This window comes from Huiozyma naganishii, chromosome 11 (assembly GCF_000348985.1).
Source record: "Huiozyma naganishii CBS 8797 chromosome 11, complete genome".
Taxonomy (NCBI): domain Eukaryota; kingdom Fungi; phylum Ascomycota; class Saccharomycetes; order Saccharomycetales; family Saccharomycetaceae; genus Huiozyma; species Huiozyma naganishii.
In genome coordinates this window covers 503,981-517,610 of record NC_035932.1, presented here as the reverse complement: position 1 = coordinate 517,610, position 13,630 = coordinate 503,981, and the positions used below count along the sequence as shown (strand labels likewise).

The 13,630-nt window shown below is 44.5% G+C and overlaps 6 protein-coding genes across 6 annotated transcripts; 2 read left to right on the top strand and 4 right to left on the bottom strand.

Annotated features, from left to right (window-relative positions):
• Positions 1 to 514: 514 nt before the first annotated feature.
• Positions 515 to 958, bottom strand: MDJ2 (Mdj2p; the record flags this gene model as incomplete). Its single annotated transcript, XM_022610586.1, has 1 exon — positions 515 to 958. One exon carries the CDS (start codon positions 956 to 958, stop codon positions 515 to 517), a length of 444 nt encoding a protein of 147 aa, XP_022466867.1.
• Positions 959 to 1,638: 680 nt separating this feature from the next.
• On the top strand, positions 1,639 to 4,614 carry EGT2 (Egt2p; the record flags this gene model as incomplete). The annotated part of the gene is made up of 1 exon (XM_022610584.1): positions 1,639 to 4,614. One exon carries the CDS (start codon positions 1,639 to 1,641, stop codon positions 4,612 to 4,614), a length of 2,976 nt encoding a protein of 991 aa, XP_022466866.1.
• Positions 4,615 to 4,757: 143 nt separating this feature from the next.
• PFA3 (palmitoyltransferase PFA3) lies at positions 4,758 to 5,744 on the bottom strand (the record flags this gene model as incomplete). The annotated part of the gene is made up of 1 exon (XM_022610583.1): positions 4,758 to 5,744. The coding sequence occupies one exon, from the start codon at positions 5,742 to 5,744 to the stop codon at positions 4,758 to 4,760; it is 987 nt and encodes a 328-aa protein (XP_022466865.1).
• A 164-nt stretch (positions 5,745 to 5,908) lies between these two features.
• FIG4 (phosphatidylinositol-3,5-bisphosphate 5-phosphatase) lies at positions 5,909 to 8,596 on the bottom strand (the record flags this gene model as incomplete). The annotated part of the gene is made up of 1 exon (XM_022610582.1): positions 5,909 to 8,596. One exon carries the CDS (start codon positions 8,594 to 8,596, stop codon positions 5,909 to 5,911), a length of 2,688 nt encoding a protein of 895 aa, XP_022466864.1.
• A 173-nt stretch (positions 8,597 to 8,769) lies between these two features.
• On the bottom strand, positions 8,770 to 9,801 carry KRE1 (Kre1p; the record flags this gene model as incomplete). The annotated part of the gene is made up of 1 exon (XM_022610581.1): positions 8,770 to 9,801. One exon carries the CDS (start codon positions 9,799 to 9,801, stop codon positions 8,770 to 8,772), a length of 1,032 nt encoding a protein of 343 aa, XP_022466863.1.
• Positions 9,802 to 10,709: 908 nt separating this feature from the next.
• VNX1 (calcium/hydrogen antiporter) lies at positions 10,710 to 13,604 on the top strand (the record flags this gene model as incomplete). Its single annotated transcript, XM_022610580.1, has 1 exon — positions 10,710 to 13,604. The coding sequence occupies one exon, from the start codon at positions 10,710 to 10,712 to the stop codon at positions 13,602 to 13,604; it is 2,895 nt and encodes a 964-aa protein (XP_022466862.1).
• Positions 13,605 to 13,630: the final 26 nt, after the last annotated feature.

The following is a 13,630-nucleotide window of genomic DNA, read 5'->3' as shown; positions in this document are numbered from 1 at the left end:
CCGCCCCTTATTCTAAAAGTGTGCCTTCAGATCACAATGGCAAAGAGTATAACTAGCCTTCCAACACCATGCACCATCAGTACCTGCACCTTTTCCTCTAAATTTTGATATTGGATATTTTTTACCTGTCCTTTTTTTGGTGGTAGCTCCGTCGAGACAATATTGAATTGAAGCTTCTGGATGGTATGCTGGGGGTATATACTAATGTACTCTAAACTTTATTAAGCAAACCTTTTCCTTGGGTTCACTCCATAAACGGAACTGAACAAAAAGTTAGGGACTTAGAATATGTATATGGAATAGATATGGTAGACGGCATGTGATAATAGGACAATGGACATCAATGGGATGCGTAATTGTTCTCTTAGCTGGTCACAGATTTGCCCATCTTGTCATGCAGGAACCCGACTCTCAAGATCTGGAACAACCGTATCAAGACAGCACAATAAATTAAACTCTGTAGAGAGGTTTATGAAAAGAAGGTTTGGTGCAGCGGGTTGTACGTGGAACCCTATCAGTTTCTTTTCAAAAGCACGCTACGCTCTATGAGATCCCTCGCTTCGTTAATCTTGGCAGCCATGTACGGACTACCACCTTTGTCTGGGTGATTGTGCAACACAGCTTTCCGGTGCTTCAATTTGAGCAATTTCTGATCAAGCCGTTTGATCTCGTCTGACGAGATGTTCAAGACCAGCAACGCCTCTGGCTCGCTCATCGTGTGGTGGAACCCACCATAGTACTGCTCCAGCCTCTTGCGCAAGAGCGGGTTCAGCATGCTACTACGGAACCTCCCGTCGTGCCTGAGCAAGTCCAGCTTTTCCTGCTGAATGCGCACGCCGTTCAAGTGCGCTATGGCGAGCGGCGTCAGCGTCTTGTACAGCTTCCAAGCTCTGAGTCCCGTTTGGGTACCCACGCCCAGCAAGGCGATCCCAGTCCCTATTATCAGTGGGAGAACCATTGTGACGGTCCCACAGCGTGCTCCACTTGCTACTGGTTTCGAGTCAACCCATCAAGCGATCCTTCGAGAGAGTGGCTGGCTTCGATAATCAAAGAGAGAAATAGGACGAGAACCGAAAGAGGAAACACACAAAAAAATGTCCCTTCCATTTGTTCTGTTACCTCCCCCGCGGTTTTCTGAGTTTTTCCGGATTGGGAAGTATTTTGTGGGTCTGTTTGCTCGAGAATTGGGACAAAGAAGGCGGGGTTTAAGGACAAAAATGGACAAATCGCGAAATTTGTCCTTGCAAGCCCAGCAGGGGACCGTGAGTCGCTTGTCTGGAGTGGAACCAGCGCGATGCCCAACCGTGGTTGCGCCGTGGCTGGTTTAGACTTTAGCACCGGGCTGGTCTCTATTATCTGGATTACACTTTTGGATCTACTCTAACCAAAATTGGGGGCCTTTCCGATCATGAATTAGGTGTATTTTCGGTGAAAGTTGTGTGTTAAGAGTATACCCCGTCATATTTGGCCAGAGTGTTTTCTATATAAAGGGAAGTGTTTAAACGGTTGGTTTCTTGTTGATGTATTTTTCTTAGTCAATAACATATATCTTCTACGTAATGATTGTTTTAGTTTTTCTCTTTCTCAACACTCTAAAATTGGATAGATATCTAATAAAAAAAAGCCCGAACTGCAAATATGTTTCCACTATTTATCCTTCTGGTTGGGATACTGTCGTGGACTGTTTCTGCTACGCCAGAAGCCTTTTTCGCCAGTATCCAAGTCAAAGATGCTTACACAAAATCTAACAACTGTACCGATCTGTCCCATTGGTTCATGATAGAAGCAGAAATGTTTCTATCGAAAGGTTCCCACGATGACTTCTTTTTCACGGTGCCCAAGGACTTCGGGTCCTTCCCACCAACCCCCTTTGATATTCAAGACACCGATGGAAAAGTGATGGGTCAAGTATTCCAAAATATTAATTCTAATAACACTTTTGGAGTTCACATTTCTGAAAATTTATCGTCGAACTCATCAGCGGTGTTCAATTTCTTGGCAAAATTGTCAGCTGGTGCAAAGAGCATGATTTCATCTCCAAAGAATGTTTCTTACCATTTCAACACTTCTGGTTTTAACACGTTTGTTTCAACCATCAATTACATTCCAAAGGATTTAACTACTTTGACCACCAACGGTGGTAGCTTCGCTTCAAACAAAACTGCCTGGTTTACAGCCGATATTCCAATTAAGTTGCTACAGGACCCTATCATTTTCTCATCTGCAAAGAGTGGTAGTAACGACTTTAGCTTTGACACAAAGGCTACAAAGTTCGAGGTTGTCGTCAAAACAGATCTGTTTGGTAACCCTTTGAAAGTGGTCCCCTTTACAGCTTTCACTGACCACTCCACTGAATCCAAAATTCAAATTGCAATTGACACGAAATTCAACGGTGGGAAATATGTGCGTATCACTTACTTAACCAAACCTTTGACCAAAACCCCAATATCGAATTCGGTATCTTTGCAGAAAACCAACGATAACAGCTTGAAGAAGAGAAGTGATAACGCAGAGGTTGCGTCAGTCTACGACTCAGCTGTCGCAAATGTTTTGGACACAACTCCAAGTGCAGCCAGTGACTCGTTGGTCGATCCTGCTGATGCTACTGCAACAAGTGGAGTCCGTCCCCCATTTGGATACAGCAACCATTCTGACGCTACTCTATCAGCAACTGTATCTTCTTCGGAAGCAAGCTCCGCCCTTGCAAACAATGTGGCTTCATTCTCTGTTCCATCATCAGCTGTTTTGTCTTCCTCGTTTTTGAGTAGCGAAAGTCAAAGAGCTGAACCTTCAATTTCAACAGCTATCAAAACTTCCTCAGTGTCTCAACCAACAACTTCAAGTTTCGTATCTACATTGGTGTCGCACCCAATAACGGTGAGTCCTGTGTCGTCTGATTTGACTTCTGCTTCCTATTCAACTGCTTCTGTTTTGTCTTTGGAATCCGCAATTGCCGCTGCTTCGTCTTCCAGTACTGAAGAAACCTTGGTGTCTTCCTTCTCAGCCACTTTGTCTAAACCTTCAAGTTCAATTACCACGTCTTCAGTGTCGTCATCAAATACTTTAAATGGTCTAGCAACTTTAGAAATCTCTTCAAACAGTACTACAGCTGTACCAATGTTGCCAGACAACGCATATGATCCTTATTTGTTGTCCTTGGCTGCCCAGACAAACGGAACTTTGTCGTCCATTTCTCTTCCAAGTTCAACCCCAATGAATGGTGTACTATCCGTCGCTAATACCACGACCACCGCCCCGGTGACTGTCTTGTCTAGTTCCAACAATTCTTCCTCCCAGACTGTTTCTCGTTCTGCTTCTATCACTACAGGCACCACTAAGAATGCTTCAAGTGTCCATGGTTTGGCCACGCCCACCGTTAGTGGTCACACGAACGAAACAGCCTCAAGTTATGAACTTATCACAACAACAGAGTCAGGGGTGCTTACAACATTTGGTTCCTGGGTTGCTATTGCAACACTGTCACATTCAAACCTAACTATCTCTGCTTCAAAGCCTACAAATGGTGCTGCTGCAAATGAAATGGTAAGATCGACTGTATCCACAGTTTCTAGTCATAGTCATAAAAACGCTACTACAGAAACATCATCAAAATTTTTGATCTCTCTCCCTCATCCAACCACTACGAAGCCTAATGGAAAACAAAACAAAACTGTGATTGATGTCTCATCCACGGGACTTTCAAAGCAGATTTTTGCTATGACTCAGGGGGAGATAGATCTCTTTGCTACTGACCTTGTTCCAGTCGCTACCCTAAAAAAGATTACTACTGGTAAGATCTATTCAACAGAGACTATTGAAAGTGTTAACACTGCCAGTATCAACGCCCAATTGAGAGTCTCTACGGACTTGTTCCCAGTTTCAACGTTGAAGAACGGTACCGTCGTTACACTGGTCTCTACTCATGTAACAAAAAATGTTAACTGTTCCACTGCTAGCCCAATAAAATCAGGTTTCACCGAAGTTGTTCCAGTGTCTACATTAAAAACTGTGGTAACATCATGCTCCACTGACGTGTCTACACAAGTATCTGCCTCGACTAAAGATAAGGTTGTCTCAAACACAAAGGAGCTAGTTCCAGTGTCAACTTTGAAAGGCAAAACTGTCACAGTTAGTTGCTCTACCTCAGAAAGAAATACAAAGACACTGAGCAAAGAAAAAAAGTCGGTCGCAGTCACAGTTCCCCACAAAGAGTCTAAGACTACCTCAACGCTTTCCCCGCACCTAACAAAAACGAAACCAGAAGCGGAAAAAAACACGAACACTGCGGTGACACCTACCACGACTTTAGGCATAAAAAGCAAAACCGTTGGTGCTGAACCCAAAGTCAAAACATTATGTCCTACATGTTCGACAAAGTCAACCACTTCCACTACAAGTCAAAACAATCTGGCCAAAACCACTCCACAAATGGTATCTGTCTCTTCCTCTCAACTTGTTAATGGTCATAAGAGCACAGGCGCACAAAGCACATCTGGTTTGGTATCTTCTGCTACTCATACAGCCCCAATTGTTGCTACCTATGAAGCAAAAGCCCACCATTTGAAATCAGGTCTCACAGCAGTACTAGCAGTGATGTTAGGTTTGGCATTTTGAGACGATCTTGCATCAAACATTATTTTGAACAAAAAAATGTATCTACTCTCATCTATCAGGACATTTCAAGAATTTTATTCTCCTTTATAAAAGTTTATTTACGTATACTATTCATTGTACCATTCAGTTTAATCATTTTCACATTATCGAATTAAGGGTCGTGAATCAACGTCCAAAGACGATCGTGGAGTGACCCGTCTGGTCAATCTCTCCTGAAGGTTTGCGCTTTCTAAAATACTCTGGTTCAATTGTAAATCAACGCGGAAAAAAACACCTTGGTTATCCAAGCTATGCCCACCTAAATGGTGCTTGTAGACTGTTATGGGAAGAAGCCATTCATATAAAGTGTGCCCCATTACTTCATCCCAATTTTTCCGCCAAGAGCCGAGGTTAAAAATGTTAACATCATGTAGGGAGGCCTGTTGATCTCCAAGAATCCTGGCCTGGTTACGCCAGCGTTGTACACCGTACATTTCAATCGTTGTTTGATTTTTGAGTACTTGGGACACACTAAATGCAGAGAAAAGCGTCATGGCAATGAAGACCACTAGAGAGAAAATCCAAAGGAACAGTAAATACCCAGATATCAGCTCTTCTTGAAACTTATCATTGTAAAACCATCGATACAGCTGTACAGATGTCATCGATAAAACAAATATGGCATAGGCAGTGGTATAGAGCAGAAACTGGATGAATAGCTTTTGGTTCCGAAATCCAACGCATCCTGCAATCCAAGGGCAGTGATGGTCCATCTTCAGTATACATCTATCACAACTGGAACAGTGATGGCACCTGTCCGGTTTCCAATACCGACAGGATTGGCATACCCTAAATCTGCCATCTTTCTTCACGGTCAAAGACCGTTTTGTGAGGTACTCTGGGGGTAGCTCTGTTCCAGCCTCTGCAGCACTCATATCCAAAACCTTGAGTGCGGGGAAGTCACTTGGGTATCCAGGCCCAACGTTAATGACGCGGAAGTATGTATAAAGTGCTAAACTAACCATGAGGAATACTATAGGATCCACAACGCAGGGTGATAACACGTCAACATGCTCTAAACAAAGGTATCCTGTAACAGCAAACAAAGTAACGGTCAGTACCTTGGGAAATAGGGAGGTTACTGAGACCATAAAGCCCTCCTTATCCTTCTAAATGTCAATATCCAGTTTTGTGCTTGTGAACTAGTTTTTACTATATAGAATCAATCATTTTTTGTATTCAAATAGAGAGGAGTATGAAATATGAATATGTATATATGTTAGAACACTAGATGACGGATTGCTTGGTATGCATATTACAAGACGAGGTTTTCCCGTGGAGTGACGTTTGTCATGTCGTTGTAGAGTTTCATGTCGCAGGAATCTACTTTCAAGTTTTTGAAATCCAGGTAATCTGTATATTCCCCCAACTGAGTAAGATTGTCCGCTACATGAGAGTCGGTGTGCTCGTAGTATTGAACATTCACTGGGGTGACATGGAAGTAACTTCGGGATTGAAAAGTTGGATCAGTTTCTACCTCTTCGGAAAAAGCTCCACCTCGAATCTCTCCGGCAGAGAGCGCGCTATCAATGCTTGTTGTCTCCAGATCCACGACGTTGTAGTCTCCAGCGAATACTGGGTTATCGATTGCGGAATAGCTTCCAAAATTATTTTCTAAGTTATTCCGGCTTTCCAATACCCCTCGTAGATGATATAGAGACAGTCGAAACTCTGTTTCCCAAGGTGTTGGTTCATCAGATACAGTAGCCCCAGATATTATTGTCTTTGCCAATATTAACTCATCGCTCTCTGTAATGACCGGCCCGGTATCATCCTTGTGTGGTGCAATTCCCTTTAGTTTCTTGTTTATCCAACTCTGCTTCCTTGATTCGAAGGGTGAAGTAACATCTTTTTGCTTCTTTGAGGATTGATACCGACGAGTCGAGTTCATTTTGAAGGCAAAAAGATCTTGGATCCAAGTCACCGTACGAGGCAGGTAATACTCGTTCCAGTAGTTGTCAAATGCGCCTGGGTAGCCCCTTACATTCATTGCCAGTTTAGCTTTACTTACATCGTTGCCCTTAAGGATGATCTCTTTCTGTAGTAGATCGCCAAGGCTTTGAAGATGGTAGTCGTTCCACCAATGTGTGTAGCTTCTTTTAGGACCATCCATAAGATAGTCGTTATGTAGATGGAAATCTGTGTTTAATTCCCAGATAGGTGTACCTTGCTCTCTCCAAACATAGTTCCCCAGAAATAGGTTGATGGCGTCCTGTCTCTGTGCATCAATAAACGAGTTGCTGTAAAACCGCTTTATGCTTTCAACCATATCTCTAGAATGCGAACTCCATTGATTTATTTTCCGGTAAGTTTCCATGGTATTTACCAGATGAGATCCACCGTATTGGAGAGCAATGGTGTCCCCCAAATCATGAAACAGCTCAGTTAGAATGTTAACAATATCGGAGTCATATTCTAGGTATGTGTCTTCTACTATACCTAACTGTTTCAGTTGTTCTCCAAGAGCTCTTTTGCCGATAACAAATTGAGCAGCATTTGTTCTGTCTAGACAGTCGATACAGTTGCTCCTGCAAATCCCTTGTTGAATATTCGTTGTCTGGAAATCTCTCCCATTATGAAAGATGCCCGTCTCCAAAATGGTTTTTAGTGCGTAGCTTTCTAAAAATTCTATAACTTTCTGGCCATCTTGTTTCGATGCTCTGCTCATATCCCACGACGTGTAATCTATTTTCCTCGTCTCTGGTAAATGCATGTTGAGGTACGAAATACACTCCTCAAATTCCACCAGCAATTTAGTTTCTCTTGGGTTCTTTTCCTTTGTTTTGATCAGGTTAAGGACTTGGATTGTGCCCCCACCGTAGCGTTGAAATAGTTTATCGAAATGAAGGGCCGCAGGACTGAAATATGGGTCAAGCACATTGATTTCGATGGGTGGTTTGGTTGTTAAATTCGAAGCTTCTTGTGTCCAATACAATGGTATGGATCCCCTGTGCTGAACAAAAGATGTATAACAATCTGAATCGAAAAATCCGTTCCCAGGCTCATGAAAAGATGTTAGAATCATGTCCGAGACAATTTGTTCTGTTTCTACCTCGTTTGCAACGAACCCCTTTGTATTGACGCCTCTCTTCAAGAACCTTGCGCCAGCAAAATGGTGTGACCTTCGAGCGATCAGCGTTATATGTATGCTTTTCCCGTAAATGGAAACGTTTACTTGATCTATGAAACCATGAATGATGCATTGGAACCAGTCATGCACAGCATCAAAGCAATTGAATAGGGGGCTCAGAAGGTTGTTATTCCACATGAACATTTCGTTGTAACTTGATATTCCTGAAGGGATAGAAATATCTGACCGGTCAACGGCCCTTAATTTCTCTCTCAACATGTTTGTTTGTAAGGTGTTTGTGATATCGTAGGTGTAGCTGAAATAAAAGGTTTTAGTGAGATCCAAGCTTGAAAAGGATGAAATTAGTTTGGCTTCGTTCGAATACTTATCTGGTTTCTTGTAGTTGTTTGAGATGGGGATCAGCTCTGTAGCGTCGATGTGAAACACAGAATGACCTCCGATGACGGCCACCTGACTGCACTCTGTAACTACTACAAGGTAATAACACGAGGTAAATCTTATAAACCCCAAGAGGCCGTACCCAGTAACTTTCTTATTGAGCCCGGAATCACTCGCATTCTCCAACTGAGCCAGAACATCCATAATCTCACTCCTGGTGAAGAAAATGTTGTCCTCCAACACGGCCAGTTCATCTTCCGGGACAGAAAGATCAATCTCCAGTATTCTGAACATTGATTCCCGTTTATTTGAGCCCACTATGTACATTCTCTCTTGAGTTTCATAAATGGTATATTTGGTCAGTGTAAACTTAGTGGTTTTGCGTTGTTTCGTTGAGAAGGCAGACAGTGGCTGTTTGCCGAACATGTTGTTCCCTGAAAGAACATCCTCATGTAGACTCCCTGGGGGGTCCATTGCAAGGTGACTGGAGGGTGGGCAACATTCCATAGAGTGTCCCACACAGATCATAACGATCCCAATCAAAAGATAGTAATAAAAATATGTTGTTAAAAACATTATGTATTTAAACGTATGTGTGAGTGTATGTGTATATACCACATCACGGAGAAGCCCTGCCGTCGGTCTTCTCATAAAACCCAGGATAGTAGCAGAATGAATGCACCGAACAGAGAGGTTGCTTGCAAGTGGAACGAGTTCGCACCTCTATTGTTGTCTATTGTGCTTTGCAGATTCGTCTTTACGACTCCAATTCTACCACTGATGGAGCCCAACCCGATGGACCCTGAGGCAAATGTGGCGACAGATGTGTACTGAGAGCTGAATCTCTGGATGAAAGTTGTCGATGGGGTCATCACTGCACCGTCTCGCGTGATTGTGACGTAGATGATGATAGGTGAGTGGCTTGTAGTGTAAGTGGTGGTACCTTCTGTTATGGTGATGTAACTTTGCCAAGAGAGGGTTGTGACTGGAGAGGAGAGCAATGGCGTGTACGATGTAGTAGGGTCTGGTCTATGGTTAGGGTTTGCCAAAGGTTTGTCCTCTGTAAGCGTAGTTTTTTGAGTCGTAGGCAACGCTGTGGTGTAAATAGTCAGGCCACCGTTGGGTAATGTAGACGTGATGACTTTAGTAATCAACCCTGCTGTGGATGTCGCCGTGGCTGCGCTAGTGGTGGGGACTACACCTGGTGTAGTCGTTCCAGTAACAGTCACGACAGCACCTGCTGGGTTTGTGGAAAGCATCGTGGCTAGGATTGGGCTGTACACTTTAGTGACCGTTTGCAACGAACCGTCTGCAGCTGTTTGTACCATTGCGGTAGTCACAGCGGGTAAAGTTCTCAGCGTAGCGGGCGTAGCTGGATCTACTGCCGTGGCGGCAGTCCCAGGTAAACCTGGCGTCGTCGTTGCAGTAACCGTGACGACTGCACCTGCTGGATTAGTCGACAACATGGCAGTGACTATAGGTGTGTACAAATTGGTGACTGTCTGTAAACTCCCATCTGCTGCTGTCTGGACTATCACGGAGGTAATAGGATTCAGCGGTGTTGCAGCGGCTGCAACTGCAGACAGCTGCCACAGGCGTCGTAGTAGTACCAGTTGCTGTATCCGTGGCTGTATCAGCCGCTGCAACACCTGCAGCGGCAGCAGCCACCGCAGGATCATACACAGAAGTGATGGTGCTGGGCACACCGGCCACGTCTGTGGTCACGATCACCCGTGTAGTCACTGCACCGAGCACTGCGGGGCTCAGCAGCAGCAGGCTAGATATGAAGCGTAGCACCGTAGCCATACTGTATCGAGTGTGATCCTAGAGAAGTAGTATCCAAAGAGCAATCACCAACCTGTGCTAGCAAACTTGAACAAATCAAATATATGGCCGGGGGGGTGGAACCACTCACTTTTTGTACCAACTGAGGTAGAAATGGAATAAAAAACGGGAAAAGGACTCTTCAAAGACTGCACAGGCAATGTAGCAAATGTGCTAAGGCAGTACCAAGTCTGTATTGAGTGTCTGTTGTGCGCTATCCACTGATCAAGTCCTCTCAAGCTGGTCAAACTTTGCAACTTTCTGCCTCGAAACCGCTGCTTCTCGAGGAATAGAGAAAAAAGTAAAAAAAGAAATGAAAACCGTGCAAATTCGGGTAATTTTCCCGTTTCGCGTCGCGTTTAGAATAAATTTCTATTCTGGGAAATTAGTTACCTCTTTGGTAAACATGCTTCCTATTTGGTAAACATATTAATTCTTTGGGTAGTAGTTTCCCAAAGGGAAAGTGTGTTAAAATGTCCCAAAGCGGTAGGTTTCCCGATGCGGTATGCAATTACTTTAAGGGGAAATACCTGGCCCAAAAGGGGAAATTGTCTCCAGTTATATATACTGATAAAGGTTCCCAAGGCAAACAGATCCAACAGGTTCCCTCCCCGCTCTCCTCGGTTCTGGTCATCGCATGGGAAGCCTGTAACTGGAACGGCACTTCGGTAGAAGACAGTTATCTAGGTTAGTGTGTGTGTGTGTGTGTGTCCTTCGCTACGTCGAGAGCTTGTATCTGTTCCTTTTATTATTATAATAGGGCATGTCTGAACAGCGCAAGCCTGAATTGGGCCACTCGCATAGTCATGCTGGGGTTTCATCTAATGGGAACGCTCCCTCTGAGCATGGGCGTCGTGTATTTAGTGTGGACGACGATCCGGACGAGGTCCAGAAAGATATTAGGTATCTCGAAGGTCTGCAGGATGGGTTGCGAATCGCTTTGAAGGATAAGAAGTCGCTGTTGCATCTTCAACCGACGAGGTCAGCGCCACCAGTGAACCAGGATGGGCAAAGGCAGCACTCCTCATCTGTATCTCAAAGGCAGACGCCATCGCCCGCGGACCCGCAGGGACCTTTGGGTCCACCGGGCTCCATCGTTGAAACGTTAGACTCCCAGAAAACTGTACGCCAAAAGGATGCGGGCAATGCAAACTCCAAGAGACCGTGCAGGCCAAAGTTGAATGTCCATAGAAGTTTGTCGAAACTCGCAGGTTTGACTACACCGGATTCGGGACTCGGGTTTGATTTCGCAAACAGTGGAGCCAAGAACGGTGGGGCCCATGCTGGAGGGTCTAGTCTCGACCACTACGTCCTCCACCAATCCCTGGACAGTCCAGACCAAGATGTCACTATCGAGGAATTGGTCTCGCCGCACGACTCGGACCTCGAGGACGCTGGAGACAGAGTTTCCTCCGCCTCGTCCCTCGAGTCTTACACTTTGCGGGAAAGACAGGATGCCATTAACAAGACACACCCGTTCGGTATCAGAATTTGGAAACCGGCACTGTACAAGAAGATGAGATCCGTGCAGAGGGCAGCTGCTGAAGATATCCATGAAACCAATTTCAAGCAAATCGACTGGTCAGTACATTTAACAAACTGGATATGGTCCCTGACATCGGGACTTTTCCTGTGCTCGCTGTTCACCATTGCTGGGATACTTGTTTGTACGCTCGGTCTTTTCACTAAATCGGCAAGAGACTACTCAATGGTGTTCTTTAAGCTCGCACGGTACCTGTTGTCGCCCTTCGGGAAAGTGGTTTACATGAACCCGGATGAAAATTACCTGCAAGAGGATAGAGATGAAGGTATTAGCGTCCAGCAGTTCTATAAATGGGTCACATCGTACAGCAACAAACTTTTTTTCCATCAATCGCAAACCATCGCATCCCACTCAAATAATCCGCACCCGTCATACGGCTCTATTCAAAATTTTATGACAAGCCAGAGACCCTCGCTGGGGGACAACGAGCGTTTGACGGAAGAACAACGCGAGGCATTGAATACCAGCCAAAGAAGATACTTCGGTAGAGGTAAGTGGACCATTGGGAGAATCTACTTCTACGTTCTCTTCCACCTTATTTTGGAACCTGTGATCCTAGTGCTATCCCTTCTGTTATGGCTCGTGGTGTTCACGATTCCAATGAGTAACATTTTGTGGAATTTGCTATACCACTTGAGGAAACATCCACTGGCACTGGGTTTCAAAAACATCTCAAACACTAACAGGAACGATACTGCTGTGAGAATAGACGAGAGTAAGAACATTTTACTGTGCACATTCCGTTGCGCAGGATGGCACTACTACAAATTTACCGTAGACGGAACAAACGTCATAGTGGTGAACTTGATATCTTTGGTCTTCTTCACAATATGTGACTTCTACCTGGTGAAAAAATATCTTGGGTGTTCGTCATGGCTGAGTAACGAATCGACGATTTTCACCCTCTGTTTAATCTCTATCATTCCACTGGCCTTCTACATTGGTCAAGCTGTGGCATCCATCTCAGCACAAACCTCAATGGGTGTAGGTGCCGTAATAAACGCGTTCTTCTCGACAATTGTAGAAGTTTACCTATACTGTGTGGCGCTAAACCAAAGAAAAGGTTTGCTTGTCGAAGGTTCCATGATTGGGTCTGTGCTGGGTGCAGTATTACTACTTCCAGGCCTCTCCATGTGTGGAGGCGCCTTGAATAGAAAGACGCAACGGTACAACCCAGCGAGTGCAGGTGTATCTTCCGCGTTGTTGATCTTTTCCATGATTGTCATGTTTGTCCCAACTATCTTATATGAGATATACGGTGGCTACACCGTTAAATGCAGAGACGAAGAGAACGCATTGGGACTATCCGTCAGTAGTGTCGCTAAAGCGATCACGTACGAGCACTGTTATTTTACTAGGCCAGCTTTGAAACACAATAAACTGTTTACTCACATCATCCAACCAATGTCTGTTTCGTGTGCAGTTGTCCTCTTCTTGGCATATGCAATTGGTTTGTGGTTTACTTTGAGAACGCATGCCAAGATGATTTGGGAATTGCCAATTGGTGATGCCTCAAAGGACGCTAATGACAATCAACAGGAAGGAAATCAACAACCCGCCGGGGAAGAGGAGAACAATGGCGGTCACGACGCACCTAATTGGTCGCGATCCAAATCCACTTGGATTCTACTCGTGGCAACACTACTGTACGCCATTATAGCAGAAATTTTGGTTGCCTGTGTGGACTCAGTGTTAGAGGATTTCCCCTCTTTAAATCCCAAATTCCTCGGGTTGACTATTTTTGCGCTAGTCCCCAACACCACGGAGTTCTTGAACGCCATCTCGTTTGCCATTCATGGGAATGTTGCCCTCTCGATGGAAATTGGGTCTGCTTATGCATTACAGGTTTGCCTCCTACAGATCCCAGCATTAGTGCTGTACTCAATCATGTACACCTGGAACAAAGAACCTTCTAGTATCAGTATCAGAGAGCAGATGTTTCCAATGGTGTTCCCCACGTGGGATCTGATTGGAACTATGGCAAGCATTTTCATGTTTACTTACCTATACGCTGAGGGGAAGTCTAATTATTTCAAGGGTTCCGTGTTGATCCTCATGTACATCATCATTATCTTTGGGTTCTATTCCCAGGGCGTGATTAAGGACATAATTTGAAGCATCACGTCACAAAAACAATATTT